Source organism: Pristiophorus japonicus, chromosome 4 (assembly GCF_044704955.1).
Source record: "Pristiophorus japonicus isolate sPriJap1 chromosome 4, sPriJap1.hap1, whole genome shotgun sequence".
NCBI classification, from domain to species: domain Eukaryota; kingdom Metazoa; phylum Chordata; class Chondrichthyes; family Pristiophoridae; genus Pristiophorus; species Pristiophorus japonicus.
The window spans coordinates 268,140,768-268,166,262 of record NC_091980.1 but is presented as its reverse complement, the minus strand read 5'-3'; the positions used below and the strand labels follow the sequence as shown (position 1 = coordinate 268,166,262).

Here is a 25,495-nt window from a genome sequence, read left to right as displayed (position 1 = left end):
GGTGGATGCAATTGAGCTACAGTTCAGCCATGATGTAACTGAATGGCGGAACAAGCTGGAGGGGCTGAATGGCCTACTCCTCTACCTATGTTTCTAAATCAATTGCCCATGAGTTATCCAAGGAGCCCAACTTATGGAAATAAATCCATTCTTATAATTTCCCATGTACATATTGCCAGAACCTGGTTTTATCAGACTGTGATGCCTGGGGTTTAACAAGTGACAACTGTAATGAGTGTCACATACTTTGTGGATGTTTTGTACTGGAGCAATTACAAATGTTATATAATGCATGTTACTCCATGTTTCCATAGATGTCACACAATATATATTACAATACTATCTGACATTGCCATATTATGCTGAATATGTATTTGTTATCTTAAGTTCATTATCATACATAATGATCTGATTTCCCTTTGATTACATTAGAATCCTCTATAAACATTCTACCTTAAAGTGGCTTCATTAGATATTAACACTGGATTTTGATTGAAAGTTAAATTACTATGGGGTAGCTTTTGCCAATTTGCACCATGTGGAAAATTGTACAGGGTGCAATTACTCCTAACTGGAATTCCTGACAGGCGTTCCCATCACATAAGCTGTGTGCTGGAAGTGGAAATTGAGAGATTTTTTATACACCTGTCCCTCAGCATACTTATATTCATCTTTATCAGATACATGCCCACATTTACCATATACTACATAAATAAACCCATGGTAGAAATTGCAATTTTATGGTAGGTATTTTTGATAACTTACAGTTTTGACATCATTTTCGTGATGGAAAATATATTCAAACAGTGCCTGAAAAATAAATGCACATATAAATGCACAATATTTTATCATTTTTCAAATCTAACATTTGCACTACTAAAGATGAACACATCCAACAATCCACTCTTCTGATAACATACAAGATCATTTTACAGTTGGCAGGTCTGTCTTGCCTGCACAGAATAAGTGTGAGGGCGGAGAAATCTGGCAGGTATCCTTTTTGCTGAGTCCCCACTCCATTAGTGCAGCATGCAATCTTCCAGTTGGCATTTCAAAGACTACTAGCAGTCTTTCATTTAAGTATTATAGTATATGGTAAAACACGTCAACGATATCTAGCCCATTTTGCTGTACCTTTAGAGCAGAATTGTATTATGTGCTCTGTTTGCACTAATGGTGTGGCCGATAAAGGAAGCTCTTTGTGCGACCAAGAATTTAAAAAAAATGTCCCCAAATAGACTAATTCCCTGGCCAGGACCTCACCGGTTGGGCCCACTTTCACACATCTGGAAAGCGGAACACCTCAACTCAATTGCAGTAATGATCGAGAGATACGTTGGGTCCCAACTGAGCAGGTTTGAGTGGCAGAAGGCCGCCATCGGGTATCCGAGGGAACAGCGCTAAGATAAATAGTTAAAATGTGGTCGGGAGGCAATCATGGTCGTGGAAGGGGAGTGAAGGCTGGACAGGGGAGGCCCAAGATGAAATTGTGGGGCCTGAAGCAGTCCTGCTCCTTCTAGTCCACAAAGAAACTGCTAAAAAAAAAAGTTTTAAACTTATCATCCTGGGTCTTTTTTGACCACAATCCTGTTTGCCACCATGATTTTCTGACAGCTCTGGCACTGAATTAAAGGTACGCAACAATGGGTTAAAATTATGTCAGGGTTCTATTTGCATCATAGGATCCCTCCTTTTGAATACTTATGAGGCCCTCGCCTGTCTGCAGCAAGCACCTCTGACGCCTCCCAAAATCCGAGAGTTAAATTGGTGCCGGGTGGGAACACCCTAATTCCTGGTTCTTTGGAAGGAACTTCTAGAGTAGAAGTTACTTTACATTTAAAAGATACAAAGTGGTCCAGGCTGTGAATCTTAGCTACAAGAATGTTAAAATTAAACCGAGCACAAAATATTAAAATAGTTGACTTTAAAAACAATATGAGGAAATTCCGATTCTTTAAATGGGGATTTAAAAATTGAAGCACCATCCATTTCACTAATTCCACGAATAAGTTATTTAGTATTTATGAAATATTCCATAAACAATTACTCTACTTAACTCTGTTTACTAAAAATATGCTTAATTGCAGGACATATAACATTCAAGATTATGGCCAAGAGTTTCCGCTTTGCGTGCAACTGGCGATCCGGGCGCAAATTGTGCTCAAAATTGCACTAGATTTGCAAAGTGAATTTTTTCTTCAAGTTTCTATTCAAACTCATTTGCATATCGCCGAACATAAAGGTGCCGAAATTCGTGACTGCCCGCAGTGAGGCGGTGACGTCGCCGAGCAGTGTCTACCACCTCAAAGTGCGATATTCAGTTGTTTCGCCCCAAGAGGAGAGTGGAGCGCTAAGAGAAGCATTCCACACTACTCTTGGGGCGCTAATGGAGCAATAGCGCATGAGGCCTACTCAAGCTTTAGATGATAAAAAAAAAATCTTGATGAAAATTTCAATGAACTACACCCATACTTCCCCACTGCTGCAACAAATAAATAGAAGTTTAAAAACTTACATTTCAGCACTTACCTTTCTCTCCGGACGATACCGCCCAGGGCCATCGCTGTTCCGACTGCTTTCCCCTGCCGGTGTCAGCGCCAGGCGCTACGCAGGCGAAAGAGTGAAGTTAGCAAACGTGGGATTATGGCGGCGTTGCATACTCGCTGATGTCACCGAGTGAGCGGCGCTAGCTAGCTTAGCGCAGTCAGCGCCGCCGCTGAACCTTCACTGAAGCTCACGGCAGGCGCTGACAGTGCAGCGCTCGGGCGATAGGTGTTTATCGGCCCCTTAGCGCCCCTCTTTGGTGCTAACGGGTGGCGCTAAACAGCCGAATTTCTACCCCAGTGCAATTGGGCAGCTTTTTAGAACTTAATATTTTATTTAAAATTTGCATTAAAAAATATTCCTTGATATATTTAACAGTGGTAACCTGATGCAGTTTTATTAATACAGCTGAAAATATGTTTATCACAAAAAATAAGCATTTTTAATCAGAGTGTCTTGTCCACCATTTGTGAGTAACCCAATTTTAAATAATGGGAGAAGCCTTTAAAAATCTATACAGAACCATTTACTAGTTTCATTGGTGTACAATAGTCAGTTTCTTACTTTTAGTAAATTACCTTTTTTTAAATAACGTGCCTATTAGTGACCTTGTGCAGAAAAAAAAAGCTTAATTTTAAGAGCCTCTTCGAAGGCCTGCAAATGGGCGCAATTAGAGGAAACTCACGTCGTGAAATAATTCGGTTTGGGGGAATGGCCAGTTTAGTGGGCAGTGCTGGCTTCCAGTAAAATGGGTTTTAAACTAGCGCAATAGATCGCGGAAACTCGATTTGCGCTGGATGTAATTTGCGCTTGAAATTCCTCAATCGTTTGTTGGTTTGGTGGATTTTGGGCAAATTGCGCTACTTAGCGGAAACTCCAGGCCTATGTATTCAGAATTTGGCACAAACCTTGGCTAAATTTGGTTTCCTTGCATATTTGGATAAATTTAGTCTGGATATATTAATAAATGGTCCATCAGGGTTAGTAAGCATGGAGGCCTAAAGAAGGATGAGAGAAAAATATTTAATTGCAATTCCAACAGAGTTTGATTATAAAACTGATGATTAAGAAAAGTAATTGACATTTTTTACAAAAACTATGCTTCCACAAAATTTACCGTCCCCAGCCTAACAAATCTCCCAGAAGCACTTGTTACTGGTCGGGCTGTGTAGGCAGTTCTTGGGGTCTTGATAGCTTGCTCCATAGTGCCAGGTCTGCCAGACTGGGTGCCTGGTCTAACAAACCCAGTGATGGGTCTTCCAGACTGAGACATGGGTCTATGAAAAGAGATAAACAATTTGAACAGAAGCATAGAAAGAAACCAAGAATCAATTAAATACAACCTGAATTGTATTTTAATAAAAATTAACTGTGATTTAGGGACCACTGAATGACGACTATAGAATTTTTTTGAAATAGAATCTCAAAACTGTTACTTGTCAGAAGAAGCTTAGCTTCACTCATTTAGGCAGAGTGACTAACCTGGCAATTTTCTTCAAAATAGATTATTCAGGGATAGATGTACAGCAAGTGATAATAAGGGGATAATTTTAACTAAACCCGTCCAGCAGGAAACTGGCAGATTAGATCGGTTATGCCCTTTTTGCACCCCGCCTGATTTTAATTTCCAATTAAGTAAATTGAAAGTAAAATCGGGGAGCCGATCCATCCTGTCAGTTTCCCGATGAGGTGGTTAGGTTAAAATTATCCCCATAGAATATGACAGGCATAGATTATGCAAATTTTTGTTAACATTTTGAACTTATTTCAAAAGTTTTACATATATTTTTTATAATTTACAAGTAAAGAAATAACCTTCTCAGTAACTACTATTAGGATTAAGTTTAGACAGATCCTGTATTAATTTTTCAGATAGGATCTAGATTTTGTGCATTCTAGAAAGAAGATATTCAACAATTTACATTATTCATATATATCTTATTAAAAAGGTTTTTGAAATAAAGCATTTTTTTCATGAGACCTTGCACAAATATGAAAATGTCGTACATTGGCACTTTGATATGGTAGCAAAATATTGCTCAATTTCCATCCAACTTCAATTTTTTTTCCTCTCCTCTTTTGAAGGTAGTGACTCATGTTAACATATAATAAGGTAAGCAACAGGCCTACCTTAGTGAGTATTCTTATGTGTGCCTAAACTTTGAGCTTCTGCTGCTTTTTAACTATGAGTGCGTCTCAGCCAAGTCTTTGATGTGGAAGTGGTGGGAAAGGGACAAATTGGGGCTTTTTGAGTTAAGATGCTTCCAAAAAAACCTTGCAAAAGAAGTTTAGAATGAAATTAACCCTTTGTGGTAAATGTAATAGTCCAATACCTGAGCCAGGTAGGTCCACAGTACTCCAGAGCACTACAGAAAATTGAACAGCCACTAATGGAACTTGGGGTTAGACCAGTCATGGGGCCCAACATTCTTACCACTCGGCTTCAGATAACCCTCCAAGCTAAATATCAAAAGCATGGGCTGGCTGAACAAGCAGCAGGAAACGTACAAGTGTTCTTTTCTGATAAGCTGTGTTTTTAGATGGTTAAACTCCAGTATTATTGATGAGCAAATTTGCATATCCCCAAGTTCTGGCAATGCCTACCTACAACAAAACACTATGGACATAGGCAAGTTCAGCGTGTTCTTACAGGGAGGGATTGTGCACTCCATTTTTGATAAATTAGGAGTTCTACTGTTTGGATTTTTCATTAACTTAGTTTGGAGTCTCTAAAGCCTGCTTGTTTTCGCATCGATCAGACCAAAAAACCTACAGCCAAATATGAGCTTGTATCACCTGATATTCACATGTACTTTCCCTGTACTTCAAAAGTAATTAATTGGTTGGTTGTGAAGCACTTTGGGAGGTCCCGAGGTGGTTAAAAGGTGTTATATAATTGCAAGTTCTTTCAGTCATCTTTCTTTCTTTCCTTCCTTCCAGTCGGATGAGAAGCCCTGGTTAATCTTTCCTCCTTCCTAGCCTAAACGTTCTAAAGCCAATTGGGGTAGCATCTTCACTGTCACCCTGGCTGAGATCAGCTAACTCAGTCTAGACTTAGGATCAAACCCAAGACCTGCATATGGTTCAGTAGCACAATATGCAGTGCATTTACTCACTAAGCCATCAGGAGAATCCATAGGTAAAGTTCTTAATACCTGACAGCTGGGCTAGGACCCCCTGCTTGACTGATTCCTGACAGTTTTAACGATGTTCCAGGTCCTGCAGACAAAAGAAACATTCAGATATGAGAAAATCCAGTTCAAAATCCAAATACTGTTCCATTAATCATCTAAATTTAACATATGATCATGTGTGAATGATACTTAAATATAAAAGTATATTTGCTGTTTCAGCAAAATAAAAACAGAACCACCAAAATTCTAGTTGACATTTTTACATATTCTAATTTTATGCAGTTTCTTATCTCTGGTATCATCCCATTTGTGCTGTAGACTTTTTATGGCTTTAATGTATTTTCTATAAATAATAGGACATTCAAAACTGGTCACAGTACTCCTAACTATGGTTTAACCATTATCATGTACAAATTTATGATTAACCTCTTTGCTCTTGTATTCTATACTTCTATTTATAAAACCCAAAATGTTTTTGATCTTTATATGGTTTTATTCACTTGCACTGTCAAGGATCTCTCTGTTCCTCCACATACTTCCTTCAGTATCTTTCATTATGTGTATTCTCCCATTCCTTCTATTTCCTCTCAAAAAGCATTATCTCACACCTCACATTAAATTGCATCACCACCTGAAGTCTTTTACAGCTTATCCTCCTGAAGTCTTTTACAGCTTGCCTCACTGTTTGCCAAACGTCCTATTTAGTGCTATCAAGCAAATTTCAATATCAGGATTTGACTGAATTAAAACCAGGTCTAATTTAATTAACCAATAAAACTGATTTGCTAAAGTACTTACGGGCAATCTGTGCAATAGCACTGTCATCCAGCGTCGCTTCTGCTATTCCTTCTTGATCTACATCTACCTCATCCACATACACCATCTCTGTCAAGGCTCGAGTTTTCAAGCTCCATGCAGCCTACAGAATAGGTAAATATCTATATCAAAAATATTAGGATGATTACAAATTTTCATCAATTACAACTGGAATTAGGGGAATGGAGCACATGTAAGATGGGTGGGAAGATGAGAGAGTAGTTGTCATGTTTTAAGGCTGCTGCGGCTCCATTTGCCATACTGATTTGCATCACAGCCAATGCAGTATTTAGTACTGAAAGAGATTACTCACCCATTTGAAATTTAACAACTTGTATTTATATAGTGCCTTTAACATAGTGAAACATAAGAACATAAGAAATAGGAGGCCATTTGGCCCTTTGTGCCTGCTCCACCATTTAATAAGATCATGGCTGATCTGATCATGAACTCAGCTCCACATCCCTGCCTGCTCCCCATAACCCTTTATTCCCTTAATGCTCAAATATCTGTCTACCTCCGCCTTAAATATATTCAATGGCCCAGCCTCCACAGCTCTCTGTGGTAAATAATTCCATAGACTTACAACCCTCAGAGAAGAAATTCCTCCTCATCTCAGTTTTAAATGGGCAGCCCCTTATTCTGAGACTCTGTCCCCTAGTTTTAGTTTCCCTTTTGAGTGGAAATATCCTCTCTGCATCCACCTTGTCGAGCCCTCTCATTGGGCTCAAAATTGCCCAGGAGTTGCTCCGTTTTTTTTTGGAGCAACTTGATTTTTCTGGAGTTTATTAAAAATCCCCATTTTGCACCAGTGTAAGTGAGTTAGTTAGGATTTTTTTTAAAGTTTAGTTTAGTTTTTTTCAAAAGGGGGAGTTACCAGCCACCTACGCCCGTTTTGGCCATTTAGGCCACTATGGACAGCTCATAGTTACTCCAAACTAACTTAGGCCAGCGTACGTGGTCACTTGTGGCCGCACAGAAAACCCTTGCGGAGAGTTAAGAAATCAGCGCAGGTAGGTACTAATGACTTGACTAAAGAATGTGAACAAGATCAAACAGCTATGCAGGACATCATATGACTAACTTCGCAAAGTTAATTTACTATACAACAGAAGCATTCATGGAAACTTAAACTACAAAAATAAAAGTAGTAAAGAGACAAAACATATTTACATAATGCTTTCAAAATATCCAAATAAAAAATAGAAGTACCTCCTGCTCGTAATTGTTATATTCTTCAGTTCCCCTCGAATCTTTCTACCAATTACTTTAAATCTATGCCCCCTGGTTATTGACCTCTGTGCTAAGGCGAATAGGTGCTTCCTATCCACTCTATCTAGACCCCTCATAATATGATACAGTTCAGTTAAATTTCCCCTCAGTCTCCTCTGTTCCAAAGAACATAACCCCAGCCTATCCAATCTTTCCTCATAGCTAAAATTCTCCACTCATGACAACATCCTTGTAAATCTCCTCCGTACCCTCTCTAGTTCAATCACATTTTTCCTGCAATGTGGTGACCAGAACTGTATGCAGTACTCTAGCTATGACCTAACTATTGTTTTATAAAGTTCTAGCATAACTTTTCTGCTCTTATATGATATGCCTCGGCTAATAAAGGAAAATATCCCATAAGCCTTATTAACCATCTTATCTACCTGTCTTGCTACCTTCAGGGATCTGTGGAGCATGCTAAGGTCCCATTGTTCCTCTACATTTCTCAGCATCCTACCATTTATGATGTATTCCCTTGCCTTGTTAGCCCTATTCAAATGCATTACCTCACATTTCTCCGGATTGAATTCTATTTGCCACTTTTCTGCCAGTCCATTAAACAACTAATGGGAGGAGGACGCTCCATGAATATCCCCATTCTCAATGATGGCAGAGCCCAGCACGTGAGTGCAAGACAAGGCTGAAGCGTTTATAGCCATCTTCAGCCAAAAGTGCCGAGTGGATGATCCATATCGGCCTCCACCTGAGGTCCCCACCATCACAGAAGCCAGTTTTCAGCCAATTCGATTCACTCCACGTGGTATCAAAAGAAGGCTGAGCGCAACTGGATGTAGTAAAGGTTATGGGCCCTGACAACATCCTGGCTGTTGTCCTGAAGACTTGTGCTCCAGAACTAGCCACGTCTCTAGCCAAGCTGTTCCAGTACAGCTACAACACTGGCATCTATCCGACAATGTGGAAAACTGCCATGTATGTCCTGTCGACAAAAAGCAGGACAAATCCAAGCCGGCCAATTTCCGCCCCATGAGTCTACTCTCAATCATCAGCAAAGTGATGGAAGGTGTCGTCAACAGTGATATCAAGCGGCACTTAGTCACCAATAACCTGCTCACTAATGCCCAGTTTGGGTTCTGCCAGGACCACTCGGCTCCAGACCTCATTATAGCCTTGGTCCAAACATGGACAAAAGGGCTGAATTCCAGAGGCAAGGCGAGGTGAAGGTGACTGTCCTTGACATCAAGGCAGCATTTGACCGAGTGTGGCACCAAGGAGCCTTTGTAAAACTGAAGTCAATGGGAATCAGGGGGAAAATTCTCCACTGCCTGCAGTCATACCTAGCACAAAGGAAGATGGTTGTGGTGGTTGGAGGTCAATCATCACAGCCCCAGAACATCACTGCAGGAGTTCTTCAGGGCAGTGTCCTAGGCTCAACCATTTTCAGCTGCTTCATTAATGATCTTCCCTCCATCATAAGATCAGAAGTGGAGATGTTCACAGATGACTGCAGTGTTCAGTGCCATTTGCAACTCCTCAGATAATGGAGCAGTCCATGCCCGCATGCAGCAAGACCTCGATGAAATTCAAGTTTGGGCTGTTAAGTGGCAAGTGAAATTCTTACCACACAAGTGCCAGACAATTATAAGAACATAAGAATTAGGAACAGGAGTAGGCCATCTAGTCCCTCAAGCCTGCTCCGCCATTCAACAAGATCATGGTTGATCTGGCCATGGACTCAACTCCACTTACCCGCCCGCTCCCCATAACCCTTAATTCCCTTATTGGTTAAAAATCTATCTATCTGTGATTTGAATACATTCAATGAGCTAGCCTCAACTGCTTCCTTGGGCAGAGAATTCCACAGATTCACAACCCTCTGGGAGAAGAAATTCCTTCTCAACTCGGTTTTAAATTGGCTGCCCCGTATTTTGAGGCTGTGCCCCCTTATCCTTCTGAACTCCAACGAGTAAAGACTCAGTCTACTCAATTATCTCCAACAAGCGAGAGTCTAACCATCGCCCCTTGACATTCAACGGCAATACCATCGCCGAATCCCCCACCATCAACATCCTGGGGGTCACCATTGGCCAGAAACTTAACTGGACTAGCCACATAAATACTGTGGCAACAAGAGGCTGGGTATTATGTGGCAGGTGTCTCACCTCCTGACTCCCCAAAGCCTTTCCACCATTTACAAGGCACAAGTCAGGAGTGTGATGGAATACTCTCCACTTGACTGGATAGGTGCAGCTCCAACATCACTCAAGCAGCACAACACCATCCAGGACAAAGCAGCCCACTTGAATGGCACCCCATCCACCACCTTAAATATTCATTCCCTCCATCACCCATGTACCGTGGCTGCAGTGTGTACCATCTACAAGATGCAATGCAGCAACTCACCAAGACTTCTTCGGCAGCACCTCCCAAACCCGCGACCTCCACCATCTAGCAGGCGCAAGAGAACACCATCTCCTCCACATTCTCCTCCAAGTCACACACCATCCTGACTTGGAAGTATATCGTCGTTCCTTCATTGTCGCTGGCTCAAAATCTTGGAATTCCCTCCCTAACAGCACTGTGGGAGAACCTTCACCACTAAAACTAGGACGGTTCAAGGCGGCGGCTCACCATCATCTTCTCAGGGACAATTAGGGATGGGCAATAAATGTTGGCATTGCCAGTGACGCCCATATCCCAGGAACAAATTAAAAAAAATCTTCCTGCAGTCTACAGCTATCAACCACACGGCCAATTTTTGCATCATTTCCAAACTTCTTAATCATGCCCCCTACACTGAAGTCTAAATCATTAATATATACCACAAAAAGCAGGGGACCTAGTACTGATCCCTGTGGAACCCCACTGGAAACACCCTTCCAGTCACAAACCACCCGTCAACCATTACCCTTTGCTTCCTACAACTGAGCCAATTTGCCACTTACCAATACGAAAAAAAAAAGAAAAAAGCCCATGACATAATTGAGGAAAATCAATTTTGATAGCACAGTAGGAGAATTTTTTAAAAAGGTAACACAAGATGAAGAAAATTATTGTGGTCAATGAAGTATTAGTATTATTGTGGTTCAGATAATGGCCCTGAAATTCCGACGTTTCCGGGCCTGTACAAAGTTTGTACGAAGCCGGGAAGGCCTCGGAAAAGCAATGCACATGCGCTGAAAACCAACTTTTCTGATCTGTCAAGTTTCTGGCTTGACAGATCATCCGCAGATTGGGAGCGAGGACATTTGTAAGTACAAATTTCCGATATTTACGCATTCAAATGTCCTCAAAAATCTTGCGCCTGAAAAAGCAGGCACATAGCCTACTTTTACAGGCGTAAGTGTTTTAAAAAAAACACAAAAACATAAAAAGTTATGAAAACATATTTTATTAAAAACCTTCCCCACAACGGGAAGTTTATTTTAAAAAAAAATTTTAAATCTAGAAAATATATATTTTTGTAAAACATTAATAACTTTAACGTAAATGAATGTAGTGTATATTTTCTATTTTGTTTAAAATTAGTATTTTGGTGTTTGGGGCTGTTTCTCAATCATAGTAATAGGAGCTTAGGACCTTACGGAACTCCTATTACTATGAATGAGTATAGACTTTACCTGATTGGCTGCCCAGAGCCCTGGAACTCCAGCTCCAGGCCTGCGCACGTCCCAACGTGCACGCGCTGCGATGCGCAGTCAGTAGAGGCCACAGCATCGGAAAGTCGAACGTGGGCAGCAGCTTAAGGTAGGTGTGTATTTTTTCTCTAAAATGCCCGCGGGAAGGACAAAACGGAATTTCAGGGCCAATATAAACTGTTATTTGGACCATTATGCTAACCTCAACCTTAATTTGAAAATGTCCCATTATATGTTTTCACCAATTACCTGTGTCTAGATGTAGAAATTTGCATATGGTATATAACAATTGTAAACTTGAATATTTGATTTCATAAACTATACTATTCAATGTTTACTTAGCTTGCTCTGTATTAAAGGCAGAAAATGCCAGAAATGCATAACAGATCTGTTATTTTAAAAAGAAAAAAGATTTTAATGTTCCAGATTTAGTTCCTTCATTAAAACTGCTATTTCTCTATCTTCAAACTCAGCTATCCTACACATAATGGCCCCAAGTTTTGTCCCGCGGCGAAAACGGCGCACCTCCGAGCTGGGCGCCTGTTTTTTGTGCCGAAAACTGCGCCTAAAAAAAGTCCGATATTCTCGAGCTCCTTGGAGCTCGATGTCTGCTTGGCGCGGCGCGCTCTTTGCAGCAGGGGGCGGAATCTAACACTCGCGCCGATTTTCTAAGTAGCAGGGGGCAGGTACAATTTAAATTAGCCTTCGTGGTGCCGGCAACCCTGTGCGTGCGCGTTGGAGCGCAGTCTCATACAAACATTAGCACTCGGCCATTTTTTTAAATACTGCAGAAAAAGTGAAGATTTGTTTCTTGGACCCCTGCAAAGGCTTGTAATTTAATTTTTTTTGATATTTCTATGTGTGAGGGAGTGCTTTTAGCAGCACTGCTGAATAAATCACCTGCTGAAATCAGTGAGTTCAGCTTTTCACTGCTAAACTTGCAGAACCTGTGCTGCATTGGTGCATGAAAATTAAGGACTGTGTGTTTGGAGAAATAAGAGTGCCAATTCAACTTTGCAATAATACGTGGTGTTGACAATGCAGCACCCATTCTGCAAATTTAAATATAAAACTGTCGATGTGGCTGCCTCTCCCTGTCCAAATGGCCTCAGTCCCCCTCACAGCTCGAAGGCTGCTGCTGTATCTTCGGCTGCCGTTGAGCCACTGACGCCGCCCCTAAAGCGTGGCCGAATGGCCTCAAGAACCTTAATGAGCTGCGTGTGTCCTGCGTTGATTCTTCGGCTGCCGGCCAGCCACTGATGCCGCTGATATCTCATGGCCGAATGGCCTTGGGTCTGTCCGGTGCTGCTTCTTCGCGGCCAGCCACGAAGAGAATGAAGGCCTGCCTCAAGCACTGCAGCTCAGCTCGAAGCTTGCTGCCGCTGTCGTCGAGACACTGACGCCACACCCCTGTCTGTCGCCAACATGAAAGGACTGCCTGAAGCACAGCAGCTCGAAGGCTGATGCTATTTCACACAGGTAGGAACATGGTTTATTTAATCTTTTCTTTGCTTATAAATTTTTATTCAGGTTGGATTTATTTGTATAATATTTGTATAAGTATAACTAAGGATTGATTGTAGAATTTAATGATTTCCTTTCTCTCCCCCCCCCCCCCCCCCTTGTTCCCTACGCCTAATTTGTAAACTACGCCTGATTTTCTAAAGTGTAGACAAGGTTTTATCGAGCGTTCAAAAATTTTCACTTACTCCATTCTAAGTTAGTTTGGAGTAAGTTTTCACTCACGGAACTTTGAAATCAGGCGTAAGTGGCCGGACACACCCCCTTTTGAAAAAGAAATTCTGTCCCAAAGTGAAAATGTTCTAACTCACTAGAACTGGAGCAAACTAAATGTCAAGAATTCCGATTTCTAAGATACTCCGTTCTACACCAGTTGCTCCTAAAAATCAGGAGCAAATCATGTGGAAACTTGGGGCCATTATAAGTAGATTAAGCAACTCCACAAGAATAATTATTGAATCTGCCTTTTTTATTTAAAAAGATTATTGTCCTGTATTATGTAACTTCGCAATACTGTGCTATTTTCTACATGGTAGCAAGTTTACAAAAAGTGTTACATCCACATGACATAAATAAATAATTTTTCAGGTGAATTTCATATAATTTACATAGAAGCAAAGTTATCATGTTCATGATTCAGATTGCTGTGGAGCAGGAAAGGAAAACAGAAGGAAGATGGGTTACCCGTTCCCATTGGTATCAGTTACTGCTATCTCTGGGAGCTTGCTTGAAGCACAGAAACTTACAGCACAGAAGGAGGCCATTCAGGCCATCATGTCCATGCCGGCCAACAAAAAGTAATCCAGCCTATTCCCACTTTCCAGCTCTCGGTCCGTAGCCTCGGAGGTTACGGCAATTTAAGTGCATATCTAAGTACTTTTTAAACGCTATGAGGGTTTCTGCCTCTTTTTAGGCAGTGAATTCTAGACCTTCACTCTGGGTGAAAAAAATCTGCTCAAATCTCCTCAAAACCTTCTACCAATTACTGCCCTCTCTGCTAAAGGAAATAGGTCCTTCCTATCCGCTCTATCTAGGCACCTCAATTTTATACACCTCAATTAGGTCTTCCCTCAGCCTCCTCTGTTCCAAAGAAAACAACCCCAGCCTATCCAATCTTTCCTCATAGCTAACATTTTCCAGTCTAGGCAACATCCTTGTAAATCTCCTCTGTACCCTCTCTAGTGCAATCACATCTTTCCTGTAATGTGGTGACCAGAACTGCACGCAGTACCCTAGCTATGGCCTAACTAGTGTTTTATACAGTTCAAGCATAAATTCCCAGCTCTAATATTCTATGCCTCGGCTAATAAATGCAAGTATCCCGAATGCCTTCTTAACCACCTTGATTGCCTTCAGGTGTGAGAGAGAAACTTCCCCAAATTATTTCCCCCCCCCCAAAGTGACCTCAGGTGTTTTACCCCTTAAAGGAAGACTGATCTGGGAGAGGAAGGTGATGATGCATTGGGAGATTGTGGCCAGCACCTCTGCAATGTCTACCCTTACTTCCCTCAGCAACCTAGGATCCATCCCATTCAGGCCCCCAGGTGACTTATCCACTTTAATTACCACCAGCCTTTCTAGTATCTTTATAAATGTTTGATTAGACCTCAGCTGGAGATTTGGTACAATTCCAGGCACCACACTTTAAGAAGTATGTCAAGGCCCTGGAGACGGTACAGAGGAGGTTTACCAGAATGATTCCAGGGATAAGGGAATTCACCTATGTGGAGAGATTGGAGAAGCTGGGATTGTTCTCTGTAGGGCAGAGGAGGTTAAGGGGAGACCTAATAGAGGTATTCAAAATCATGAGGGGTTTTGATAGTTTCTCCCTACTTGCTCTATTTCCTCCATAAAGGATCGGTGACTAGACGTCAGAAATTTAAAATAATTGACAAAAGAACTAGGGGAATGAGGAGGAGAAATGTCTTCACACAAAGGGTTGTTAAGATCTGGAATGCACTACCTGAAAGAGTGGTGGAATCAAATTCCATAGGAGCTTTTAAAAGACAATTGGACATGTACTTGAAGAGGACTAATTTGCGGGAAAATGCTGGGCTTTGGGTCTAAATTGATCAGATCTTTCAAAATGCCGACACAGGCATTAGTGGCCTTCTTTTGTGTTGTAAGATTCTATGACAGCACAGATTGGGTGACCGCTTTACTGAACACCTCCATTCAGTCCGTAAGTGTGACCCTGAGCTTCCTGTCACTTTAATTCTCCACTCCACTCCCACTCTGATATCTCCGTCCTCGGACTCCTGCACTGTTCCAATAAAGCTTAATGCAAGCTCGAGGAACAGTAACTCATTTGTTTAGGCAAGCTCGAGGAACAGTACCTCTTTACAGCCTTCTGGACTCAACATCGAGTCCAACAATTTCAGAGCATAACCTCTGGCCATCTTTGATACCCTTTCCCCCCATCCACCCCACCCCCCCATATCGTATGTCTTTTTTCCCTTTTTTTCTCTGTCTCTAATGGCAGCTGGTCATTACTCCACCATTCACACCCTATCCAGATTAACCTTTTTCTGACTTCTGTCATTACCATTTCAATTTGGCCCATCATCCCTTTTGTCTCTCTAATCTCTCCTACCGTCCTCCCTATCACAGACCTTCCCTTTTGTTCTTTCTTCCCCTCTCCGTTTCAGTGCTTAAGAATGTGCCCTTTTCGAACATTTGGCAGTTCTGATGAAGGGTAGTCGACCCGAAAAGTTAACTTTGTTTTTCTTTCCACAGATGCTGCCTGACCCGCTGAGATTTCCAGCATTCGCTCTTTATTACAGCACAGGACTTGATATTTAAACTTAGCATAATAAGAAAACCAGCTAATCTAATCACAAGTATAAAGAAAAGTACCCTTCACTAAAGTGAAAAACATCGGCCTGGAACTTGCAATTCTGATGACTGCAAACTAGCCGCGTTCACCGTCATTTTTCCTTTTAAACTGACCGCAATTTCAGGATTTAGCACATGCTTCAGCACAAATCCTGAAGTTGCAGTCTGTCATTCACTGCTGCTCCACAGGCTGCACTTTTTTTCCTAGTTAAGAGCCGGCTATGCGGGAGCTGCAGAGGGCGGATGTGCAGCTTAAAAGGGAACATTTCTCGCTACTCTTTCTTCCTGCAAACAAACTGTTCATGTCTCCCCGCAAACAAACTGTTCATGTCTCCCCGTCTAACACAATGGCAACATTGAAAAGCCACCCTGATTTTTAATGCTTTTCAACTCTATGCACTTTCCTCCCATTGTGATCCTGTTCCCATTCCCTTGTCACGATAACAGACCAATGGCATCAAATTTAAGATAAAATTCTAAAACCAGAAAAAAGACAAAACAGAATTAAAGCAGCAAAATGAAAGTCAAAATGCATTAAACACAAACAAGAAAGCATAATAAAGCCAGTAAAAAAAAACCTTAGTAAAGATGAAAACAAATGAAAGAATAGCATAAAACAAGGGAGGAAAAAGCTAAGAAGCAAGTTAGATGCAGCACAAATAAAGCAGCATTTTTTTACAACAAAATCAAAAAAAAGTGCTAATTTTTTTAATTAGTTTTCTCAATGATCAATGCTACAGGATATCCACTAATATTCACCAAATATTTTATTGAAATTACTGTTAGCATGGCTAATTTTATCTCGACGAATTTCTTTCTAAAGATTGTACAGATATGGAATGAAGGAGGGAGCACATGAAAAGGGATGCGGGAGAACCTAGATTTGTGTGTTCTTTTACCTCAGTTACAATGATTTTAGTTTCAGTTTCCTTGGGAAGCATGAAAAAAATAACAAATGAACAGAAATCAGTTTAAATGTTAAACAGAATGCAGTATATTGTAGCAAATGAGAGTTCAACAATTTTTCGGAGAGGAATATTCCAGATTATTTTCTCGAAATTGGCATTGCGGTTTTTAAAATCTTTTTTTGACTCGCTCAGTAGATTGTTGAGTGTCACAATGATTAAGGCATCATGACTGTATGGGCAGGCTCAAAGGTCCAGCTGGTCTTTCCCTGCCATCATTTTCATATATTCATATATTACAACAACTGTCTGTGACAGACAATGGGTGGGGAGGCATTATTCTAATTAGCTTAATACAGAGTACTTAAGGAGGTGGCCTTGGAAATAGCGGATGCATTGACAGTCATTTTCCAACATTCCATAGACTCTGGATCAGTTCCAATAGCGTGGAGGGTATCCAATGTAACCCCACTTTTTCAAAAAGGAGGGAGAGAGAAAACAGGGATAATATTGACCCATCATATTGTTTAGAATGTAAGCAGAATGTTGTCTCAAGGCAGTAAATGTATTTCATTATTACATGTTCTAAAAATAAATCATAGCTTTTAAAAAAAAAACAGTAAATGAAAAATGATATGAAATTGTATATCTTCCATGACACAGGAAGCCACAATAATTAATTTATTGAGCAAGATAATTTCACTGGTGGAATATATACCATATTACACTTTTTATAAAGTATTCAATTTATATATGTGTATAATTAGCTGAGGCACAAAGCTAAAACCCACCTTATCTCTAAGCTAACAGTGGCAGTACATTCTAATTTTGGTCACGAAGGACTCCCAATACATAGTTGGAAGCTTGATTTGATTTTTTTTGGGGGGGGGGGGGCAGAGCGGGTGCTGTATTGTTTAAATTGGAAGTAACAACAAATTTATCAAAACAGGAAAATTAAACGGCATGCTGTATGAATGCTGATAGCATTTTGTAGGAAGTTTATTGAAGAACAAGTTCAAAATAAATCTGCAGGAAGAAAATGTTAATAAGCTCGCTTTGAAAATATTAACTATATTGTAACAGAAGAAATGTCATGGTTCTCATCGCACTTAGTATTCCCAGTATACAGGAATGTTTGGCGCAATACATCAAAATAATTTAGAAATATTGTATACTTTTGATTTCCATGTATTCACATTTTTCTTGTTCCCAAACCCATCTGTGTAGACACCAATATTTTTGATCCCCATAATTATTATTTTTCTTCAACAAGAATATTTACTTATGACTTAGTAAAATATAACCTACAGCTATTATAAGTCATTAAATTAAAAGCATACTTCTACTATAAATAGTGGTAAATCAATTTAATACAAATGACAATGAATGTAACTGTAAAATTGTACATTTACATACATCTCAATTCATCCACCCAAACAATACTACAACCTCCCATTGCTGCAATTAATAATTTCTTAAATAATTGCAGAGTTTTCGCCTTCAATGCTGCCCAGAAATCCATTCCAAATGATTGTCATTCACTGTGTAAAGACAAACTTCCTAATATCTGTCCCAACGTTGCCTTTTACTAGTTTGAACTCTACCCCCTTGTCATAATCAGAGAATTTAATTTATAGTAGTATTTCAAAAGTGCCTTTTTCTATACCATTTACTACCTTCTATTTCTCTATAATGACATCTCCCAAATGCTTCTTTTTCAGGCTGAAAAGCCAAGATCTTTCCAGTATAGTGTCAGCTCTGGCTCAGTGGGTAGCACGCTCGCCTCTGAATTAGAAGGTTGTGGGTTTAAGTCCCATTCCAGGGTCTTGAGCACAAAAAAAAAATCTAGGCTGACACTCCAGTACATTGCTGAGGGAGCCTACACTGTCAGAGGTGCCGTCTTTCAGATGAGATGTTAAACCGAGGCCCCGTCTGATCGCTCAAGTAGACATAAAAGATCCCACGTCATTATTTCGAAGAGCAGGGGAGTTAGCCCCGGTGTCCTGGCCAATATTTATTCCTCAATCAACATAACAAAACAGATTATCTGGTCGTTATCACATTGCTGTTGTGGGAGCTTGTGTGCAAATTGGCTACCTCATTTCCTACATTACAACAGTGACTACACTCCAAAAATACTTCACTGGTTGTAAAGCGCTCTGAGATGGCCAGTGGTCATGAAAGGCGCTATATGAATCCAAGTCTTTCTTTTATTTTCTCACCAAGGATCAGTCTTATGGCTCTTCTATGCACTGTCTCCCTTGTTTCTAGGGTACTATTGAGGTTGCAGTCTGAACAGAGCACTATATAATTTGATCATGACTTTCTCTGACTTGTATTCTACTGTTTTAACTATGTAGTTCAACATTCTATTGGCTTTGTTGATCACTTCTCCACATTGCTTCACATGTCCAATCATTGAATCTAATAGGAATCATAGATACTCGGATGAGGTACGTATCCATTTTTTTTCATGTGTAGTACCTTACATTTGTCTGCATTAAATTTCATGTGCCAATGTTTGGCCTCCTTCAGCCTTTTTCTTATTCATTCCCAAGTATTACCCTTAATAACTATAGCTTTGAACTTAAACTAGTGGCCTTTCATGTGGAACTTTATCAAATCCCTTTTGGACAGCTAAGTACATAATGTCTTAGGTTTACCACAATTGACCTGAGCCGTCACTTTCTCAAATAAATCAAAATTGGACCCAATTGGTCCCATCTAACTGCTACTGTTGACTGCTGTTTACTGGGTTATTGTACAGATAATTCTCAAGTTTACTTCTGATAATCAATTCCATTTTTTTTTTTAAAAACACAGCATTGAAGGAAGACTGTAGTTCATATACAAAATAATAAATTTAAAGTCAACAATTTTTCAATATTTAAACCCGAGTACCTGAAATATATCCTTATGAGTTGTTAAATTGAGGATATGTTGTTGCAATAATTATGATTGATGTCTATTAGTTTAATAGGACATCAACCCTCTAACAAAGGGTTGGACTGCACAAACTAACGACACAATATTTTAAATAAATATTCAAAGCTGTGGAAGTTGAATGTAAAATTATTAAGGTAACAAATACCAGGTACTATATTGCAGTGTCTTGAAAGACCTTCATCATCATCATCGGCAGTCCCTCGAATCAAGGATGACTTGCTTCCACATCAAAAAGTTCACAGGTGTTTCAATGAAGGACCTAAAATTCCAGGTCCCGAACTAAATCTTGAAGGGTGGAAGATACCTGTGCGTGGATTTTTTTTAAAAAAACGTGTGGTGACCGTTGCACACCAGCCACCACACGGGCTTGACAGAGCTAGGTCTTGGTCCAGTAGCAAGGATTAACCAAGACGACTGGAGACCAGCTCTGCTGCATGGACCCAGTGCGCACACACATCATAGCGTGGGCTGGTCGGTGCTGCCCCTGGGCCCTCGCCTCTTCTGAGCCCCAAACTCACACCTCTCCTGGGCCCCGATCACGTCCCTCTACAATCTCTTGCCGCTCCTTCGCCCCGACCTCGCTGCTCCTGCTGTATCTGCCCACGCTCCAATCACCGACCTGGACCTTGGTGACATCCCTCTTCGCTGCCGAAAGACCTTACCCCACCGATCACTCACTGAATTTTATCCTTCAGTAATGGTATAAATGATTAGTTTGTAATTATTTTTGTAAATCAATCCATTATAGATTTTGCTTTCCATTCTCAAAATGGTCTTTATTTACAGACTGAAAATTTTACGGTAACACTGCTTTAACCGGAACATTATAACAGTGTAATGCACCCATGTGATATTTCCATATTCCGTAACAATCATCCTTGTGTCTTTGAGACTGGTATCTTATTCTGAGATTATGGGTACTGGATTAACAATGATTAATCTCAGGAATGGGATTTAAATTCCATCATTTGTGTAAAATTCAAACTCACAATGGAGGAATAAAATGAAATCATACCACTATCCCAACCAATTCCCACGAAATTTCTGAACATCTATTATATGTAAATTAAGGAAAGGCAAATTTACCAAGCAACTTTTGAATTGTAATGATGTACTGAAAAAAGTGTCATCCAGAATATAAATATGAAAAACAAATGGAATGGAATAAAAGCGTTGGAGGAAATCATACCACTATTGTTTCCTTTAAATCAGCTTTTTAAAAGTGTATATACACACGAATACACTTTTTTTTAGAAATTGACTTTTAACAAAACAATTGCATATACAAAATATTATTTAAAGTCAGCAATTACTCATTACTTAAACCCGAGCAGCTGAAATGGGGGAGTTGTTAAATTGAGGATATATTGTTGCAATAATCGTGATTGATGTCCTACTGGTCCAAGCAACAAGCATAGGGTTGAACTATGTGAATGAACTACACGTCATTGTATATAAATAGACAACTGAGTGGAAGTCCAGTCTAAACTAATTAGGGCAACAAATACCCATAACTTGAACATAGCTAGAGAGCGAATAGAAGACGGAGGAACGTATCCTCCAATCATCCAGCTGACAAGGATGTATCTACCAAAAGGAAGCTCCGAGATGCCCTTTAGATACCACAAATGTAATGTACATCTGCTGATTTGGGGCTCGCATTTCACTTAACTCACCAGAATATAATTCGCAATACTGGAGCATATACATCTTGTCGCAATTAACAGTGTTAGACCATCACCGATACGTATACATTTGTATGCAATTTTCGATATATTAATTATAGAAGCATAAAACATTTTTCACAAACACAAATTAATGAATGTTGTTAATTGTTGTTGAATGTGTTTTTTTTCTCTACCTGGTCATACGCGTTTTTCTCAAGTAGTTGCGTACAGATATCGGCGCAAAACTGGAACTTGCGCCGTCTGAAATAGCTCCAGGCTAAAAACATGGGATCCAAGTCCAAACTCATCTTATTCTAACCAAACTGCCGTTCGGGAGCGTCTCCGGGATCGGTGGCGGCTGCAGCACCGGGCCGAGTGAGCCACGCCTCCTTCCGTCACCCCCGGCAACGCGTCCGGCGGGCCCTCGCAAACTACTGGCTGTCTCCCGCATCGCCTCACACATTGGCAATTACAATACAGACATATATTTCTCTAGGGTGAAGTAAGATTACATAGGAATTGTATTTCCGAGAAAGTATAATGGTCGCAATATATCAAGCACGTTTTTCCTTTTGTTTTATTGTCATATTTAATATTTTATACCGGCAAACTAGAAGCACGGCCGCGATTACGACCTTGAGCTTCCTTGTTCCTTGTCAATAAGCCTGCTGCAGTTGTCAATCCCAATGGTCATTCATAAACCACAGCAGTGTGTGTGTATATATACACAATAGATGTCAATACAGAAGAACAATGCATTCCTTTATTTATATTTGCAGCATCTTGCAAATGCCTATGTTATATAATATCAATGCAGAAGAAAAATGCATTCCTTTGTTTATATTTAAGCATCTTTAAAGCACCAATGTCACATTATGTTTTATAAATAGCCATGGTTATGTACTAACTCATGCGAGCCATTGATGGTCGGTGCTGAATACGTTTTTTTGCAGAATATTCATTTGGCCAATCATTTCATCTCATTGTGATTTTCTCAATATTTTGAAAAAGATACTATAAACATTGAAATAACATATTCCTTCATCGTGTAAATCAGTGAATGCAAACTGGAATCTCTCAAAAAAAAACAAGAAGGTGCTACTTTAATCATTGGTAGCTGACAAGAAAGCTAAAAAAAAAGGCAAAATGCTGTGGATGCTGGAAATATGAAACAAAAACAGAAGATGCTGAAAACAGTCAGCAGGTCAGGCAGCTGCTGTCGAGAAAAAATTTTTAAAGTTTCAGGTACTGTGCAATAAAAGGTGAACTTTTATTTCCCCCACATATGCTGCCTGACCTGCTATGTTCTATTTCCAGTATTTCCTGACTTTGTTTCAGATTTCCAGCCCCGGAAACGGCTTTGATTGACGTTACTGAGTCAACACCGCGTATCATTAGTTAATCGCTCTGCTAAAAGCCAACTCTTATTTCCCGCTACCTCCCTCTTATACTCTTCACGGATGACAAGTGGGCGTTCGGAGCGTCAGATGCACTCGCAGCACCAGGTGGGGGGGAGGGAGTTCTGGTTGATTGACATGCCTATTCGGCTTCCCATTGGTCCACCGCGTCGTCCATCAGTCAAGCGCCCGCAAAGGATTGGCTCGATTCACCCGAGCGCGCGTGGAGGGCGGAGGGTGTCAAAGCGCTCGACACAACGCAACGCCAGCCCGGCGACTCGCGGAGGTTTGCAGAGCTCGCTATTTTATTGTATAGGTTAAAAAGGTTGACGTCATGCGTGTCTGACGTTCGTATTCGTACAATGTCAGTGGGAGAGGAAAAAAATGCATGACAACTGTTGAACATTCGCGCATCTTCGATCCCGTTACGTGCAGACAGGGAAGGCAAGGTTGGGAAGAGGAGACAGGCAGCGATCAGCTGAGGACGGCGCCCGGCTTCGGCAGTGGGAAGCGGCGCGATGGCTGATGGAGCGGCACCCAACTGCCACCTGCGCCTGGAGTGGGTTTATGGCTACCGGGGGCACCAGTGCCGAAACAACCTCTACTACACCGCTTCCAAGGAAATCGTTTATTTCGTTGCGGGTGTTGGGGTGGTTTACAACACACGGGAACATAAGCAAAAATTCTTTCTGGGTCACAACGATGATATAATCAGGTATTTTCTTTTGCATTTAAGAAAAAAATGTTTTTAAAAACGCACGGAGCCCAATCCATTATCAAAAACATCGCGCATCTCTGCAGTATTAATCCCGTGTCCCGTTATCTGGCTGCATGCACTGGGAAGGCAAAATGTGACCTCGAGTCTACAAATCTGGTTAGTTCCTTTACACTTTAAATTAACTGCTTCGTGTATACCAAGAATTCAGGTGTGCTGATCTTAGAATTAAAAAGGGGTCATATTCGATTCTCTTCCTTAGCAATTCTTCACCTAATCGGGTAAACTGCTTATTTGGTCCTGGAATGTTTGAAAAAAGATCCATCATTCATAAAGGCGCGACACATTTTTTTATGTCTGCTAACCAGACATAAATCTCTTGATTTGGACTCTCTGTATCATACGCGCAATTAATTTGAATTAATGTTAATGGTAAAGTCTAAGGGTTTATTTGCAGCGATTGTTAGGATAAGATTAATATATTCATATTGAATGGGTTGGCCTATGCTGCAGGTTGAGATTGTATCAAGGCCCAAAAAACTCACCGTTTCCTTCCTACAGGGCCTGGCATATTTCAAGTAATTCGGAACTATATTTTGAGATGATGGTGTTTTATATCAAACGGACAGCACTGTAAGTGATCCTGAATACTCAACTCCTGGCAGGTAATCGCCGATTGTGATCATATGGACTTTAATTCGAAACCTGCAACTTCTGAAAGCCTTCACTGGAACGGTTCCTAAAACTAAATAAAAACAGCCCTCTTACAAAAGGGAATGGCTGAGCCTCGGGTGATTGCTGTTCTTTTATACATGCGCATGGTTTGTATTACGGGAGCGTTTTAGAACCCAAGCAGCGGAACCCAGGCCATTGTTCAATAAATAAAAGTGTACAGCGTTTCCCTTTGAAGCTGTAGTACGGTTATTCAGAAAATTCATAACATGTATAATTTATCTGGTGAAGTAATCCACTTTTTAGATTCCGTGGTGCGTGGCTCGCTTTGTGTGGAAGGATGGCTCTTGACTCCAAATTACAAAGGCTAAATCTTATGAACGACAGATGTGCCATTCACCGTCCTTTGGGTCAGAGGATATGAAGTGAAAGATTTAGCCGTTCAAATGATTCCGGAAAGACTTTTGGGCAGTACATGAAAATGAATATCGTGCAGGGCGTTTTGATGAGTTGATTTAGCAATCGTTGCCATTAAATATATATATCTTATACTGTTTATTGTTTAAAATAACGGATTCAATTGCAATAAAATATGTATTGTGTGCAAAGAAAATGACATTCCAGAACAAACACTCATGTCTGAATGATTACATTTAATAAGTTCATATCATTACATAATGTGATTTGTGAGGGTAGGAAACAGCTTATATGGATGTGTACCTAGAGGGTAATGGACAGGGATGAATTACAAGGATGTAATTTTATCCGAGGGATATAAATGACATCCTGAATTATGTAATTGAAGCTTGAAGGGTTTGTAATAGCCATTTGAACCCAGACACTGGCTTGTATCCTTGAACTTGATCCTGACATTTCATTTTGGAAAAAATTTATAATTTTGTATGGTACTTTATACTGATGGCAATAGCTGTTGGTGTTCCCTATGGACTCAGTGATATTTTAAACAGGCGTAAATGCTTTATAACCTAACGGCATGTGTTAAATAAAGTAAGATAATAGGGTTAGGAAAAGGAGAGGTGCAACGAGACCTGGGTGTCATGGTACATCAATCATTGTATGTAAAGAGAAAGAGGTTAGTAAAGACAAACGTAGGTCCCCTGCAGTCAGAATCAGGGGAAGTCATAACGGGGAACAAAGAAATGGCAGACCAATTGAACAAGTACTTTGGTTCAGTATTCACTAAGGAGGACACAAACAACCTTCCGGATATAAAAGTGGTCAGAGGATCTATTAAGGAGGAGGAACTGAGGGAAATCTTTATTAGTCGGGAAATTGTGTTGGGGAAATTGATGGGATTGAAGGCCGATAAATCCCCAGGGCCTGATGGACTGCATCCCAGAGTACTTAAGGAGGTGGCCTTGGAAATAGCGGATGCATTGACAGTCATTTTCCAACATTCCATTGACTCTGGATCAGTTCCTATCGAGTGGAGGGTAGCCAATGTAACCCCA

At 40.5% G+C, this 25,495-nt stretch overlaps 2 protein-coding genes across 8 annotated transcripts in view; one reads left to right on the top strand and one right to left on the bottom strand.

The window, feature by feature from the left end:
* Positions 1–21,619, bottom strand: part of ttc8 (tetratricopeptide repeat domain 8) — a 44,778-nt gene extending 23,159 nt beyond the window's left edge. Inside the window, exons 1-6 of one of the 2 annotated variants that reach the window (XM_070877536.1) lie at positions 21,434–21,619; positions 6,477–6,597; positions 5,700–5,763; positions 3,662–3,821; positions 3,453–3,542; positions 766–810 (exon numbers count right to left, since the gene is read on the bottom strand). In XM_070877536.1, coding sequence (XP_070733637.1) covers positions 766–810; positions 3,453–3,542; positions 3,662–3,821; positions 5,700–5,763; positions 6,477–6,597; positions 21,434–21,547 — 594 coding nt within the window. In that variant the 5' untranslated portion in view covers positions 21,548–21,619. Of the gene's footprint in view, positions 1–765; positions 811–3,452; positions 3,543–3,661; positions 3,822–5,660; positions 5,764–6,476; positions 6,598–21,433 lie in introns of those variants that run through there. The other variant, XM_070877537.1, reaches the window with a different exon arrangement.
* A 1,498-nt stretch (positions 21,620–23,117) lies between these two features.
* LOC139263402 (echinoderm microtubule-associated protein-like 5) overlaps positions 23,118–25,495 on the top strand; it is a 302,041-nt gene continuing 299,663 nt past the window's right edge. For all 6 annotated transcript variants that reach the window (XM_070879445.1, XM_070879443.1, XM_070879442.1 and 3 more), the window contains exon 1: positions 23,118–23,351. In XM_070879445.1, the coding sequence (XP_070735546.1) occupies positions 23,155–23,351 (197 nt within the window). In that variant the 5' untranslated portion in view covers positions 23,118–23,154. The remainder of the gene's footprint in view (positions 23,352–25,495) is intronic.